Source organism: Pteronotus mesoamericanus, unplaced genomic scaffold (genome assembly GCF_021234165.1).
Source record: "Pteronotus mesoamericanus isolate MK-2021 breed Mesoamerican mustached bat unplaced genomic scaffold, CSHL_Meso_final scaffold_99, whole genome shotgun sequence".
NCBI lineage: Eukaryota > Metazoa > Chordata > Mammalia > Chiroptera > Mormoopidae > Pteronotus > Pteronotus mesoamericanus.
The window spans coordinates 8,651,168-8,663,760 of record NW_026555330.1 but is presented as its reverse complement, the minus strand read 5'-3'; the positions used below and the strand labels follow the sequence as shown (position 1 = coordinate 8,663,760).

The 12,593-nt window shown below is 46.0% G+C and overlaps 1 protein-coding gene across 2 annotated transcripts in view; it reads left to right on the top strand.

Annotated features, from left to right (window-relative positions):
* EEIG2 (EEIG family member 2) overlaps nucleotides 1-12,593 on the top strand; it is a 47,732-nt gene that overhangs the window by 16,212 nt on the left and 18,927 nt on the right. For both annotated transcript variants that reach the window (XM_054564737.1, XM_054564735.1), the window contains exons 2-4: nucleotides 3,569-3,689; nucleotides 7,560-7,589; nucleotides 12,148-12,264. In XM_054564737.1, the coding sequence (XP_054420712.1) occupies nucleotides 3,569-3,689; nucleotides 7,560-7,589; nucleotides 12,148-12,264 (268 nt within the window). The remainder of the gene's footprint in view (nucleotides 1-3,568; nucleotides 3,690-7,559; nucleotides 7,590-12,147; nucleotides 12,265-12,593) is intronic.

The following is a 12,593-nucleotide window of genomic DNA, read 5'->3' as shown; positions in this document are numbered from 1 at the left end:
TCAGCCGGCAGGCGGCGCCCCTGGGTCTGCCGGGTGTGGCCGCCCCGACCGGGCCGAGCTTACGGGCGCCCTCGCTGGGCGGGCCTGTGCCGCTTATGAAAAGTATGTACGGTAGGTTCCAAAGCATTTTATCAGTACAATAACTTACTTTTATATTTTAGCTCTATTGAGGTGTAATTGGCAAATTAATTGTATACATGTAAGGTGTACAACTGGATGTTTTGATATACGTATATTCGCTGTGAAATGACCACCACAGTCGAGTTAATCAACATCCATCACCTCACACAGTTTACTCTTTTTTTCTAGAACACTTACGATCCGCGCTCCGAGCGCATTTCAAGGGCACAATTCAGCGTCGGTGGCTAAGCCCTCCGCGCAGCACACCAGCCCTCCAGAGCCTGCGCATCCTGCATCGCTGCATTCTGTGCCCCTGGGCCCACACCCTCCCCATTCCTCCCACCCCCACCCCCTGGCAGCCACCAGCCTGCCCTCTGCTCTGTGAGTTGCAGTGTTTTAGATTCAGTTTGGGTAAGCTGTATGTTTCTAGGAATTTATTGATTTTTTTTTTTTCTAGGTTGTCTAATTTGTTGGCATATCATTGTTTATCATAGTCCCTTCAAATTCTTTTTATTTCTGAGGCATTCATTGTAATGTTTCCTCTTTCATTTGTGATTTTTGTCATCTTTTTTTCTCTTAGCCAAAAGTTTAGCCAAAAGTTTGTTGATTATTTTTTCCCCAAAAATGAACTCTTATTTTTGTTGATTTTTTTTTCCCTGTTCCTTTCCTGTTCTGTCTGGTTTATGTCTACTCTCGTCTTTATTCTCTCCTCTCCTCCGCTAAATGAAAAAGTCACTTCTGTCTCCCTGAGAGTCTTTTTTCTTCTTCCAGCACAGACTCTGCTTTATTAAAGGTGCCTTTCGCTGTTCGCTTCAGTCTGTCTTTCATACAAAGAGCCTTTCCTCATTTTTAACTACAAGGCACCAAAATTTCTTAGAAGCTTTGCCGACGTGGAGAACGGTTTTCGACTCAGGTTTTCACTGTAGGTTGAGCTGGTTGAGGCGTTTTTCCGGGAACCCTCACCGCCTGTCTCCTTCAATCTTTTCTTTGGGGCTGGTTGGATGCCCCAGCGAATGTCCTTCCCACATCTGGAGAAAATCCTCTGAAGAGTTCTCAGCCCTCAGTGAGCCCTCCTTGGTCCCCGAGCTCCACCCCCCCCCCCCCCACCTCTGGTCGTCCAGGCTTCTGGAGCTGCTGCCAGTGTTGCCCTTCGGTCGTACAGTCAGGTCTTGCAGAGACCCCTCTGCTTTAGTCCCCGGGAGAAGCAGTCCCGGTCTTGCAGCAGGAGCCGGGGAGAGGATCAAGGGTTGTTTCCGCAGCAGCTTTCAGCCCCTGCTCCACCCGCCGGTGCCCCTCCTTTGTTCTGGTCCAGCCCCACCTTGAGACCCCTGCTCCTGTCTTTCCCCGCTGCCAGTGTGAGGTTCGGCCTGCTCCAGTCTGCTAACTCAGGGATCACGTGTCCACCCCTGGCCACTTACTTTGTCTCCTCTCTGGTTCTCTTTGTCCTGGTGAAATGATGCCTTAAACATGAAACAGAAGGTTTTGGGGAGGGAGCATTCTCCTGCCATCTTTAACGAGAAGTTTTTATGTACTTTTTAAGGAAAGTTGCAATGTCGTCTTTGATTCCTGATCACACAGCAGCGGTCTGAGTGCCAGGAGCAACCGCGTGCCTTGAGGCCCAGCCCTTTCCCGGAAGGCCCAGTGAGCTGGACGGCCTGCAAGCTGCAGGGCCGTGGCTGAGGCCGCCCTCGGGTCTGGGGGCCCGAGAGCCTGAGAGGGGAGCAGCAATTTTAAAAACTGGCTTTTTTTTTTCCCCTCTTTGTTATTGCCATTATTATTCACTGATTTTTAAAGAATTTGTTTTTGAGTGTACAGGTGAGCTGCCGCGCATCGCACTGGGCATGCCTCCTGTGCCTGACACGCGTTGTACTTCCAGATCTGTCCTTGGCCGAATCACTTTCATTCGGCCTGTGCTGTCACCGTGGAGATAAGCTGTCCCCCGCTGGGCGTGCTCCTCAGGACACGTGTACGTTCTCTTCACAACGTAATTTATTAGGACAGAAGATATGCCCTCGGCTCCCATTTTTGTGTCTGTTTATGTGGATCTAAACACACACACACACCACACACAAACACGTGCTTGGGTTTTTATCGTATTTGGTTTTGCAATTCCTGTTCTTGGATTTCTGCATGTTGATGGAGTCATCCATAAAACCTGACGGTCTTCATGCAAACCCTTTTCTCTTCCCCTGAGGCAGCTACAAGTTGACTCCATGCCACATTTGCCACATCAGTTATTCCTAACTATGTTCAGCCTTTATCTAAATTTTCAACTCACTCATCAGTCCCCATTGTTCTGCAGAAGTAACCTTACCTGTCACTTTTCTAAGGAAATCAAAACCATTCCCCCTGGGCTCTCTCGCCTTTCCTTCTGCTTTTCTACAATATTTCCTTTGTTTTCCCCCATTGTCCTTTTCTTCTCATGTTAGAGTGATTCTCCTCCCTTTGTAAGGCCAAGCCTCTATATTTATGTGGAACAGTCAAGGGAACAGCATGTACAAAAAGGGCTGGAACCCTGAGAAAGCAGAGTTGTTGGAAAAATACAGATTTTTCCTTCGGGGACACGTGAGCTTTGGCGTTCGATGGGCCTGGTTTGAATGCTAGTTCCGCTACTTTCCACCTAAATGACCTTGAGTTGACTTCCTTCCTTGTGCCTCATATTCCTTGCCTGTGAAGTGGATTCCAGGCACTGCCTACGGTTGGTGTGAGGTTAAGTAGCAGTGGTAAGCTGTCAGCACGTGGTCGCTGCTGTTGCTCTTGTGGCTGGAACACGGAGTGAATGGGACAGGTGTTCCTTTTAGAATGAGTACTTGCTTATGTTTCTGTCTCTTACACCCACTGCGACCTATGATCCCTGCGAGAGAAGGGACGCCGCCCTTCTCACCTCCCTGCTCGGAGCGCTTCCCCCCCAGCCAGCGCCCCGAAGATGCATGTGTAGTGTGTGTCGAATGAATGGTGAAGCTTCAGTTTATATTGATTGACTTGATAAGTAAATTCACCCACTTTTCAATGTCTTTGGACAGTGAAAACCTTCAGAGATTTTGAGATCCCGATGTTAGGAATTTGTTTCCTTCATATTTCACTGTTTCCAAGTACTGGCTCTTATTATTACTATTTTTAAAGATTTTATTTACCACATTTATTTTTAAAGAGAGGAGAAGGGAGGGAGAAAGAGAGGGAGAGAAACGTTAATGTACAAAAGATGCATTTAACCGGTTGCCGGGGACCGGGCCCCACAGCCCAGGTGTGTGCCCTGCCAAGGAATCGAACCAGCAACCTTCCAGCTTGCAGGCCAGCGCTCAGTCCACTGAGGCACACCGGCCAGGGCTAAATATTGGCTTTTACTATATCCCTCTTGCATTGTAGGTTTGGGTGAAAGTGTGCATGTGCTTTTTTTATCATGTCATCAATAATAGTTCATTAACTGGTTGTTTTTTCCCCCCCTCAGGGAGGTGGTGCAAGCAAACTGTGTTCACTGGAGGAAGAAGTTCTCATTTATGTGCAAAATGAGTGCAAGTGCCGCCACGGGCATCCTGGATCCTTGTGTCTACAGGGTGTCTGTGCGCAAGGTATAAAAATAGCCTGTCAGGAACCATAATTAGTCCCCTAGTCACGGACGCACTTTATTTAGCTCCGCTTCATCCTCAGAACTGTTGTTACATGCGATTCTGCTTCACACTCACAGCAAAAACTCAAATTCCTTTGACAAATACAGTGAAGAATCTGAAGTTATAAATTAAGATATTCAAGAACTTTATCTCGCTGTCATGATACATATAAGTGTTAACCTTCTTTGTATTATTTGGGGGGCTGTGTATGTCTGCATCCTGCTCGTCATTCACTTCCTCTTTGTGAGACACTATTTTAGGAACCTTGCATATTATTATGTCTAATCACCCAAGAGTAGGGGTTCTTTTTTTCCATTTTCAGGACAACTCAGGCTCAGAGAGGTTGTTACTTGCCACAGTTCACATAGCTAGTAAGTGGCAAAGTAGGGACTCAAGCTCAAATTTTTCTAATTCCAAGTCCATATTTTCTTTTAAATAAAAATTTTATTTACTTATATTTAGGGAAGGGAGGAAGAGAGGGAGAGAAACATCAGCATGTCGTTGCATCTCACACGCCCCCTACTGGGGGCCTGGCCCACCACGCAGGCATGTGCCCTGACTGGGAATCCAACCCACGACCCTTTGGTTTGCAGGCCAGCACTCAAACCACTGAGCCACACCAGCGAGGGCTCTTTTTTTATATATTTTCTTTCCACGTGTCCGGTTGAGTCATATTACCAATAATCTACAAAAATGGCAATCTCAAATAGTTCAACTAAATCATACATAAATATACAATCCTGCCATTTTTCTGTGTGAAAAAGAAGACTCCTCTCATTACCACTACTAGCGAATTAAACTATTGGCTTTAAAATGTCAAGTTAACACAAATTAACCATCACAGACCTGAAAGTTAAAACACCCTGCGTGAGTTTCCTAGAGCTGCTGTAAGAAAGCACCACAAACTGAGCGGTTTACAGCAACAAAATGCACACAGGACCATACACAGATGATGCACTGTAGAACTGTCCCCCTGCAACCTATATAACTTGATTAACCAGTGACACCCCAATAAATTCAATAAAAATTTAAAAATTAAAATTTAAAAAAATTAATAGAAACAAAAAACATAGAGCAACCAAAATACAGCGTTTTAGAGTCCTGGAGGCCAGGGGTCCACACCAAGGTGGCGGCAGGGCCGCGCTCCCGCCGAAGGCGCTCAGGGAGAAAGCGTTCCGTGCCTCTCCCCGGTCTTCGGCAGCCTCAGGCGTCTCTGGCCTGCAGACGCGTCACTGCAGTTACAGGGCTGTCTTCTGCCTTTGTGTCGTCACGCCATCTTCCCTCCGTATGTGGCTGTGACTACATTAAAATGTCTCCTTTTTTAATCAGGACACCAGTCATATTGCATTAGAACCTCATTCTAACTCGATTACTGTTGAAAGACTCTATTTCCAAATAAGGTCACATGCTGAGGCACTGGACGTTAGGACCTCAGTATATCTTTTGTGGGGGAGAGGCCTACAATTTAATTCATAAAAGGCCCTAAGACTATAATAAACCTGGGGACTTATACTTCTGAAATTAATGGACTCACTTGTTCCAGATCACCCCTCCCTCTGAGAACAACCAGAAAAACTAGACAGCATGTTAAAAATAGCTGCTTGAAGGCATCAGAAGCTGCCAAGGCACTAGGGACTTAGAATCATAGACAAAGGAAGCGTGAAGAGCTGAGCCTGACCTTCGGCATTGCCTTTACCCTCAAAGCATGTGCTGATTTGCAAGCAGCGGTTAAGAAGCTGGGCCAAAGGTGATGGCAGAGAAGTTAGGAAACCAAACTGAGGTTGAAGGCCTGATTTTACAGGTCTGAAGGGGCAAAACTGGAGTTCAGGGCCCAGCAGCCGAAGGGGCCTCGGTAGACACCCCAAGTCTTTCGGTGGGGCTCTCTGAGTGTCAGCCTCGGAGGAGGAGCGCAGTGGATGTAGACTGGCCCGGAGAGAGACCAACTCAGCTTTAGTCGGCTCAGTCCCTGCTTGGTAAAGGTGGTCTGCCCTCTTACTACTTACCAGAAGCAGGTGTATATATTTTTAAAAGATTTTATTTATTTATTTTTTAGAGAGAAGGGAGGGAGAGAAACATCGATTGGTTGCTCCTTGCACGCCCCCAACCAGGGACCTGGCCCCGCAACCGAGCCATGTGCCCAGACCAGGAATTGAACTGGCCACCTTTTGGTTTGCAGGACGACACCCAACCTACTGAGCCACACCAGTCAGGGTGCAAATGTATATTTTCTATGAAGGAAAATAACATTACTCTGAACCTCAAATTATTTCTTCAAGTTATCATGCACAAAAATTACCAAACATACCAAGAGGCATAGCTGCATGACCAAAAATCCAAAGAAAAAAATAGGGAGATCCTTTGGCTTTAACAAAAGGGAAGGCCATGGGCAATCTTAAGAGCTATTGCAGCAGGAAACTGAGGACAGAAGCCAGTTGGTTAGACTGAACAGAGACTGGGATACAACAAATTCAGTTAAGTCTTTGAAGAGTTTGGCTGCAGAGAGGAGCAAAGAAAAGAAGTAGCCAAAAGAGACAGGGATCCTCTGAAAAAAGTTTTGTAGGCTTTTTTTTTTTTTTGCTTTAATGCAGAATGTTATTAAGGGATATGACAATAACCTAAAAAAGAAGAAAAATGTGGTAATTCCTAAGAGGGGGTAGACATAGTGACATGGCCATGCCTTATACCAGTGGGACAGGAAGGGGAGGGGCAGCAGATATTTATAAATAATAGAATTTACTGCCCTGGTGGTGTGGCTCAGTGGATTGAGTACCAGCCTGCAAACCAACGGGTCGCTGGTTCGATTCCCAGTCGGGGCACATGCCTGGGTTGTGGGCCAGGTCCCCAGTAGGGGGTGTGCAAGAGGCAACTGCACATTGAAGTTTCCCTCTTTCTCTTTCCCTTCCCCCTCTCTAAAAATAAATAAATAAAATCTTTTAAAAGATAGAATTTACCATCGATTGCTTCAGAACTTATTTAAATTCACCACTTTAAATACGGAAATGGTAGATGATACATTATGTATCTGGTTGATGCAAGAAAGATAAAAGCCAACTCCATCCAGCAAACACATTTTTAAAAGTCGTGGGGTGGAGGAGGCTTTGACTCTAGTTAAACACATACAAACAGTGTTTATCTTGTGCTAGGCATAATTCTAAGCGTTAGACACTTATTTTCGCAGGTGTGTAGATCCTAAATCCAGAGATTTGTCAAATTAGTGCAGAGTTTCATATTTTAAATTCATCTTAGCTATATATTATTTTTATTATTTTTTCACTTTTGCCAGTCTTGTTCACAGTAGATAACAGGAGGCATTGCCATATATATATGGTAAGGAAGGTGGAACAGTAAGGTGTATATAGTATGGTATCATTTGAGTAAAAGGGGAACCTATCTGTCTGTGTATCTATGTGCATTAAGCATCGTTTGGACAGTTCCTAAAAACTGATAACAGTGGTTGTCTCCAGGGCGAGGGTTTTGACTCTTACTAAAATCTTTCTGTAGTGTGTTAATATGCTTAACTAAGTAATTTAACCTTTCTTTGGAGATTCAGTTGCTTGCAATGAGTCTAAAACCTTTTTTGGCAATTTCTTCAGCAAGTAGATCAAATATTAGCTTATTTTCTCACCATTTGTTGCTTTCAGCTTTAAGTTAAATTCTAAATAAAAATTCTGGGCATTTGGAGGAGCATCAAAATAGTTGGATTTAAGATCATCAGAATTATACTGTCTACATTTGCCAGTATGTAAATGCCTACTTAGAATTATTTGATATACATTTCATTTTAAATTCTTAATGGTGTGATAAGCTAATAGTGTTTTCTATCTTTGGCAGGAATTAAAAGGTGGAAAAGCTTATGCAAAGGTGAGTAAATAGTCTTTAACTCTTTTGGAATGTGTAATACCACTCATTGCTATTTTTAAACGTAACAATTAAGTAGTTTGCTCTTCTAATTGCTGTTCAAATAGCATGTTTTTAAATAAAGCAACTTGGAGATGGAACAGTTGGCTTCAACAACTAATTTGGCATATTCTCTGTAAATGCCGAGTATGGGATGTTCTTGAGTTTCAGTTTCCCACCTGGAGGAGCTGTTTTGCATTAAGCAATTGCATCTGTTGATTCATTCTCCCAGGAAGTACTTCCAATCCTACCTCCCCGGCTAGAATAGGACCCTTCCTCGCTGCCCTCGTACTCTCTGTATGTACATGATCTCTGCTGTGCTTTATACTTTCAGTACCTGTGTGGAATTACTAAAGAATGCATTCGCCGTTCTTGTGGAATGGAAGGAATTAGTAATACTACCAGAAACCCACATACTCCTCTTTTATTCCCAGTTTCTGCGATGGTATCTCCATCTATCGGTCACCTAAGCCAACGCCCAGGCACTAGTTCCAACCATCACATCTGCCTAACTCCCTAAGACCAGCTGGTTGCAGTGTCAGTTAGGATGCTTTTTGCTACAAGTAACAGAAAACCCTCCTCGCCCAGAGGATTGTTCATCTCACAGAACAAGCAGATGTGAGGTGGAGCTGCTCCGGATTGCTGAGCCCACCCACTGGAGAAGGTCATCAGGAACCGTGCCGCCTTCCTCTTAGGCTTTCACTCTCTCCGTGCTGCCTTTGTCCTTGGCCAGCTCTCCTCATGGTCACCAGGGGAGTGGCTGCTAAAGTTTTAGTCAACACATTCACTTAGGACAAAATCCAGCTGCTTCCCCATGCACTTCTTTGGAGTGAGAAAACTTTCCCTGAGTGACCCCAGAGGACTTCCCCGTACCTGCACTGGCCACCGCTGGATCGTATGTTCGCTCCTAAACCAGTCGTGGGCAGTAGGAGTGGGTTGGCGTGGTTCGCTTAGACTGAACACAATTTAACAAGGAGCTAGAGGCAGGGAAGCTTTCCTTGTGTGCATGGATGAGCTAAGAGTAGACATTGGCGTAAAATCAGGGCTCTGCTGGCGAGGGATGTCAGGGCATTGAATGGAGGGCGGGCAAACAACAGAGTTGCTGTGATTGACAGATCCTCTTGCTTTCTCCCTTCCAGAAGCTCTTAAAACCATCTCCGCTCTCCATTCCCAAGGGCGCTGCATCAGGTTCTGCCGTGTCTTTCTCATGTAAAACCTGCCTTGGCCTGTTTTGTGCTCTCTCGTGTTGTCGCCCTCCAGCCCTTCCTCAGTTTCGCCAGAGTGATCCTTCTCAAATTCAGACATGACCGTTATTGCTCCCTCACTTTTCATTTGTCAGCCGCTGTCTATTTCCCGTAAAGGAAAGTGAGGTGACGTCTCTAACCCAGCACATTAGACCCATCTTGGTTTTCAGATCATCTGCCTGCACATGCGTGTACACACACACTGGGGCATACACCCCCCCCCCGCATGCGCACGCATGACACACCAGGCAGGGACTCGCCCTGTGCTCGGAACTAGCCCTGTGCTTGGATGCTCTGCCTCCTGAACTCCCTGCAGTGCGCCTGCTCTTTTAACCTCTTCGTCTCGTGACTTGTTTTTCCTGCCGTCCCTGCGCTGCTCCCTTCTCTTGTCCTGCCAGCGCAGGTGTCACTGAACCCTCAGCTTACTCATCCCTCCCCGCTGCGAGATTTTCTTTTCCTCCCTCTTGCAGTTGCACCCTCTGCTGGCACAGCGCATAGATTTTTTTTTTATAGGAACTCCTCTGTCTTTCCTTATTAAAAACTGTGAGCTCCTTGAGACTAGGAATGATCTATATATATATATATATATTGCTAATGCCTAACATTCGCTGGAATGTAGATGCTCAAAATTCTTTTGGAAAATGAAATAATAGCGACCACAGATACCATTTTAATGAGACGGTTATCTCAGTGAAGCCAAAGAGAAAGTCAGGAGGAAATGCAGGCTGTCTGGTGCCTCGCCTGAACGTAAGCCCTTTGAAGACAGCCCTTATCTGCCCTGTTCATTGTTCTCCGGTGCCTAGAACAGGGCCGGGTGCACTAAAGGTGCAGACTGAATGTCGACCTTCAGCGGGAAACATACCCCACCTTGTGACGTGCTTCCTTAATGGGGACCGACCAGATTCTTTAACTTTCTTTATGCTTAATAACACCCTAATACCAGCATTCCAACAGTGGGTGGGAAGCCAGCGGGCTGTTTTTATTCTGTAAATATGTATTGACTGCGTACCATGGGCCAGACAGTGTTCCTGGCACCGTTCTAAGGACTGGAGACATAGCAGTAAGCAAAGCAGAGAAAGCTCCCTGCCTTTGCGGAGTTTACATTCTATTAGGGGGTTGGGGGAGGGGACAGACAGCAAACAAAATAAATAGGAAACGTGTATGTACGTGATGGGGTAAGTACTAAGGGGCAACATAAAGCAGATTGGGGTGAAAGGTGCCCACGGCAAAGGAGAGCGAGGTGCCCTTTAGAGTGGTCAGGGAGGGCCCCTTTAGAGCGATGACATTGGGACATAGGCCTGAATGGAGTGAGGAAGAAAGTGACAAGAAGATCCGAGGGGGACTCTGTCAGGCACAAGAGTAGATAAAGGCCTTGAGGTACCCCTGGCATTTTCAAGGAAAAGGACCTTGTGTCTACAGCAGGGAGATGAAACTGCTGGGGTGGCCAAGATCAGAGGCACCAGCGACCTGGGCGACTTTTTCAAGGAGCTTCGGAGGAAAGGGGGAAGCAGAAAATTAGTTCAGTAGACTGGAGAGAGATGCGGGGGGAGGTCCTGTTTACTTTTGTTCGTTAAGGTGGAGAAGATCCAGCATGTTTTCCTGCGGGCGGTAATGATCCACCAGGGAAGACACATTTCAGAACGCGAGAGGGGAGGCTCCCTGGAGCCACGTGGGCCAGAGGAGGGCAGCCGCCTACCTCGGAGCGGAGCCCAGCCGGCCCGCTTCCAGGACGGTCAGGCGATGTGTGGGCTCAGCGGGCAGGCGAGTGGATGTGGCCGGTGATAAGAGCTCAGGAAAGCTCGGTGCTCTGTTGATTGCTTTTATCTTCTGTGCAACGTAAGATGCAAGGCGTCAGCACAGAGTGCAGACGCGAAGGAGGGGGGCCAGGTTTAGAGAGAAAGGATAGTGTATGGAATAGGGCACGTGGGTGATGTGTGACCAGATGGCCACATGAGTCCTCATGTGCTCCCTTGGATGTGACTTTGACCTGGACGTACCCAGGCTCTGTGGCTGATCTGTTGAACCCCCTAAAAGAGAGGCAGTAAGACCGTAGTAACCAAGTGAAAATTAGGTAGACGTGGCCTGCGGCGTGATGGGTTCTCACGGCAGTTGGGGCTCGTGGCCCTTCAGCTGGGCTCTTGCGTTCTTATTCTTCATTCTTTTTGTACCAGTTAAAAGCTACTAAAATAATGCTCTAGTCTGCACTTAAAATCTTCATCTTGAATGTCATTCATATTTGCCAGTGTGTTGTTAAAATCTTAAAGTGAGCAACTTATAGCAGTGTTTGAAATGGTCAGTAGTCTTTATATGCATTCAGGGAAACGTGCTTAATAATTCTAGACTCAAAGCTTTTTTTTTGATAACAAAAAACTGTATCACTTGGTCATGTAGAATAGACTTAATTTGTTAAAAAAAAGAAAAAAGAAAAAAAGATATGATGAGGTTGACCACTTGGAAACAAAAACGAGGGTTGCCCCAAATCAGAGGAAAGACCGGAGGGCGATCTTTGGTAGCAGCGGAAAGTGGTGCCCAAGCCTTGGGGGGGGGGGGGGGGTTCAAGGGAGGAAGAGGTTGGAGCTGAACGTCTGTAGAGCAGCCCAGAGAGCTCAGCTTGGGGGAAGGGAGGAAGTCGGGTTTTTCAAGAAATATTCCGCTCGAGGGCAATCAGCAAGACAAGGTTATGGGATGTGCTGAAGGAGAAGGGGTTGGTGCCAAAGAAAGGGTGTGACATACACTTAAGTCATTCCAGTGCTTGTGTGGAGACAGTGGATTTAACAACCTGCAACTGCCCGCAGCCCCCTGTGGCTGCCCGAAAATAGAGGCAGGACCAGAGTAGGGAGAAGCCAGCCTGGTCCGCGTTCTGTGTGCATATGCAAATGATCCTGGTTGGCCTGCTAGTATTTCCTCTAGTTTAAGTTCCCCTGCTCCTTGCAGCAAGTTTAGTTGCTGAAAATGCATTATTTATTTTTACTACCACAGTTACATATTTTAATGTGCATATGAAAATATATTTTGGACATCACATCCGTGATTTCAAAGATTGCATTGCTTAAGATAAGAAAACAATATGTAATAAATGTTTTTTACCAAAAGTGAGCCAATTTAAAGACACATGTTAAGCAAATAATAGAACAGGTATTGTTAAGATGGCAAACATTGCCAAGTGACTGAAGATTGAGATATCTTGTCTAGAACATGGATTGAATGTTTATTTTAAGAAGAATATGATAGCAGCCTAGTAGATATTCTTATTAATATATTCTTTTTTCTTTTCATAGCTGGGCTTTGCAGATCTAAACCTGGCAGAGTTCGCCGGATCAGGAAATACCACTCGTCGCTGTTTACTGGAAGGCTATGATACCAAAAATACAAGACAGGATAATTCCATTCTTAAGGTAAACACGTTCAAGATTTACTTGTCACCAAAATGAGGTGCTCTGCCTTTAGATAAGCCTAGTTATCTGTATATTGGCAAGGGCAAGAAGGGCGTCAACACTGATACCATCAGCGGAGCACAGCACTGAAATACCCGCCACTTAGGGAAAAACTACCCCCGTCACAGATTCACAGATGCAGTGAAAAGTAACAGAAGTTCACCTTGGTGAGCCGTTTCTCTCTGGGGCTGCGACTGTTCAGGGATGGGCACACACAACCACTACGGCCTCAGGGCTCGTGCGCAGAGGGAGCGTGGTGCCCGAGCACCTAAAACTGCTCATAGTTCCCA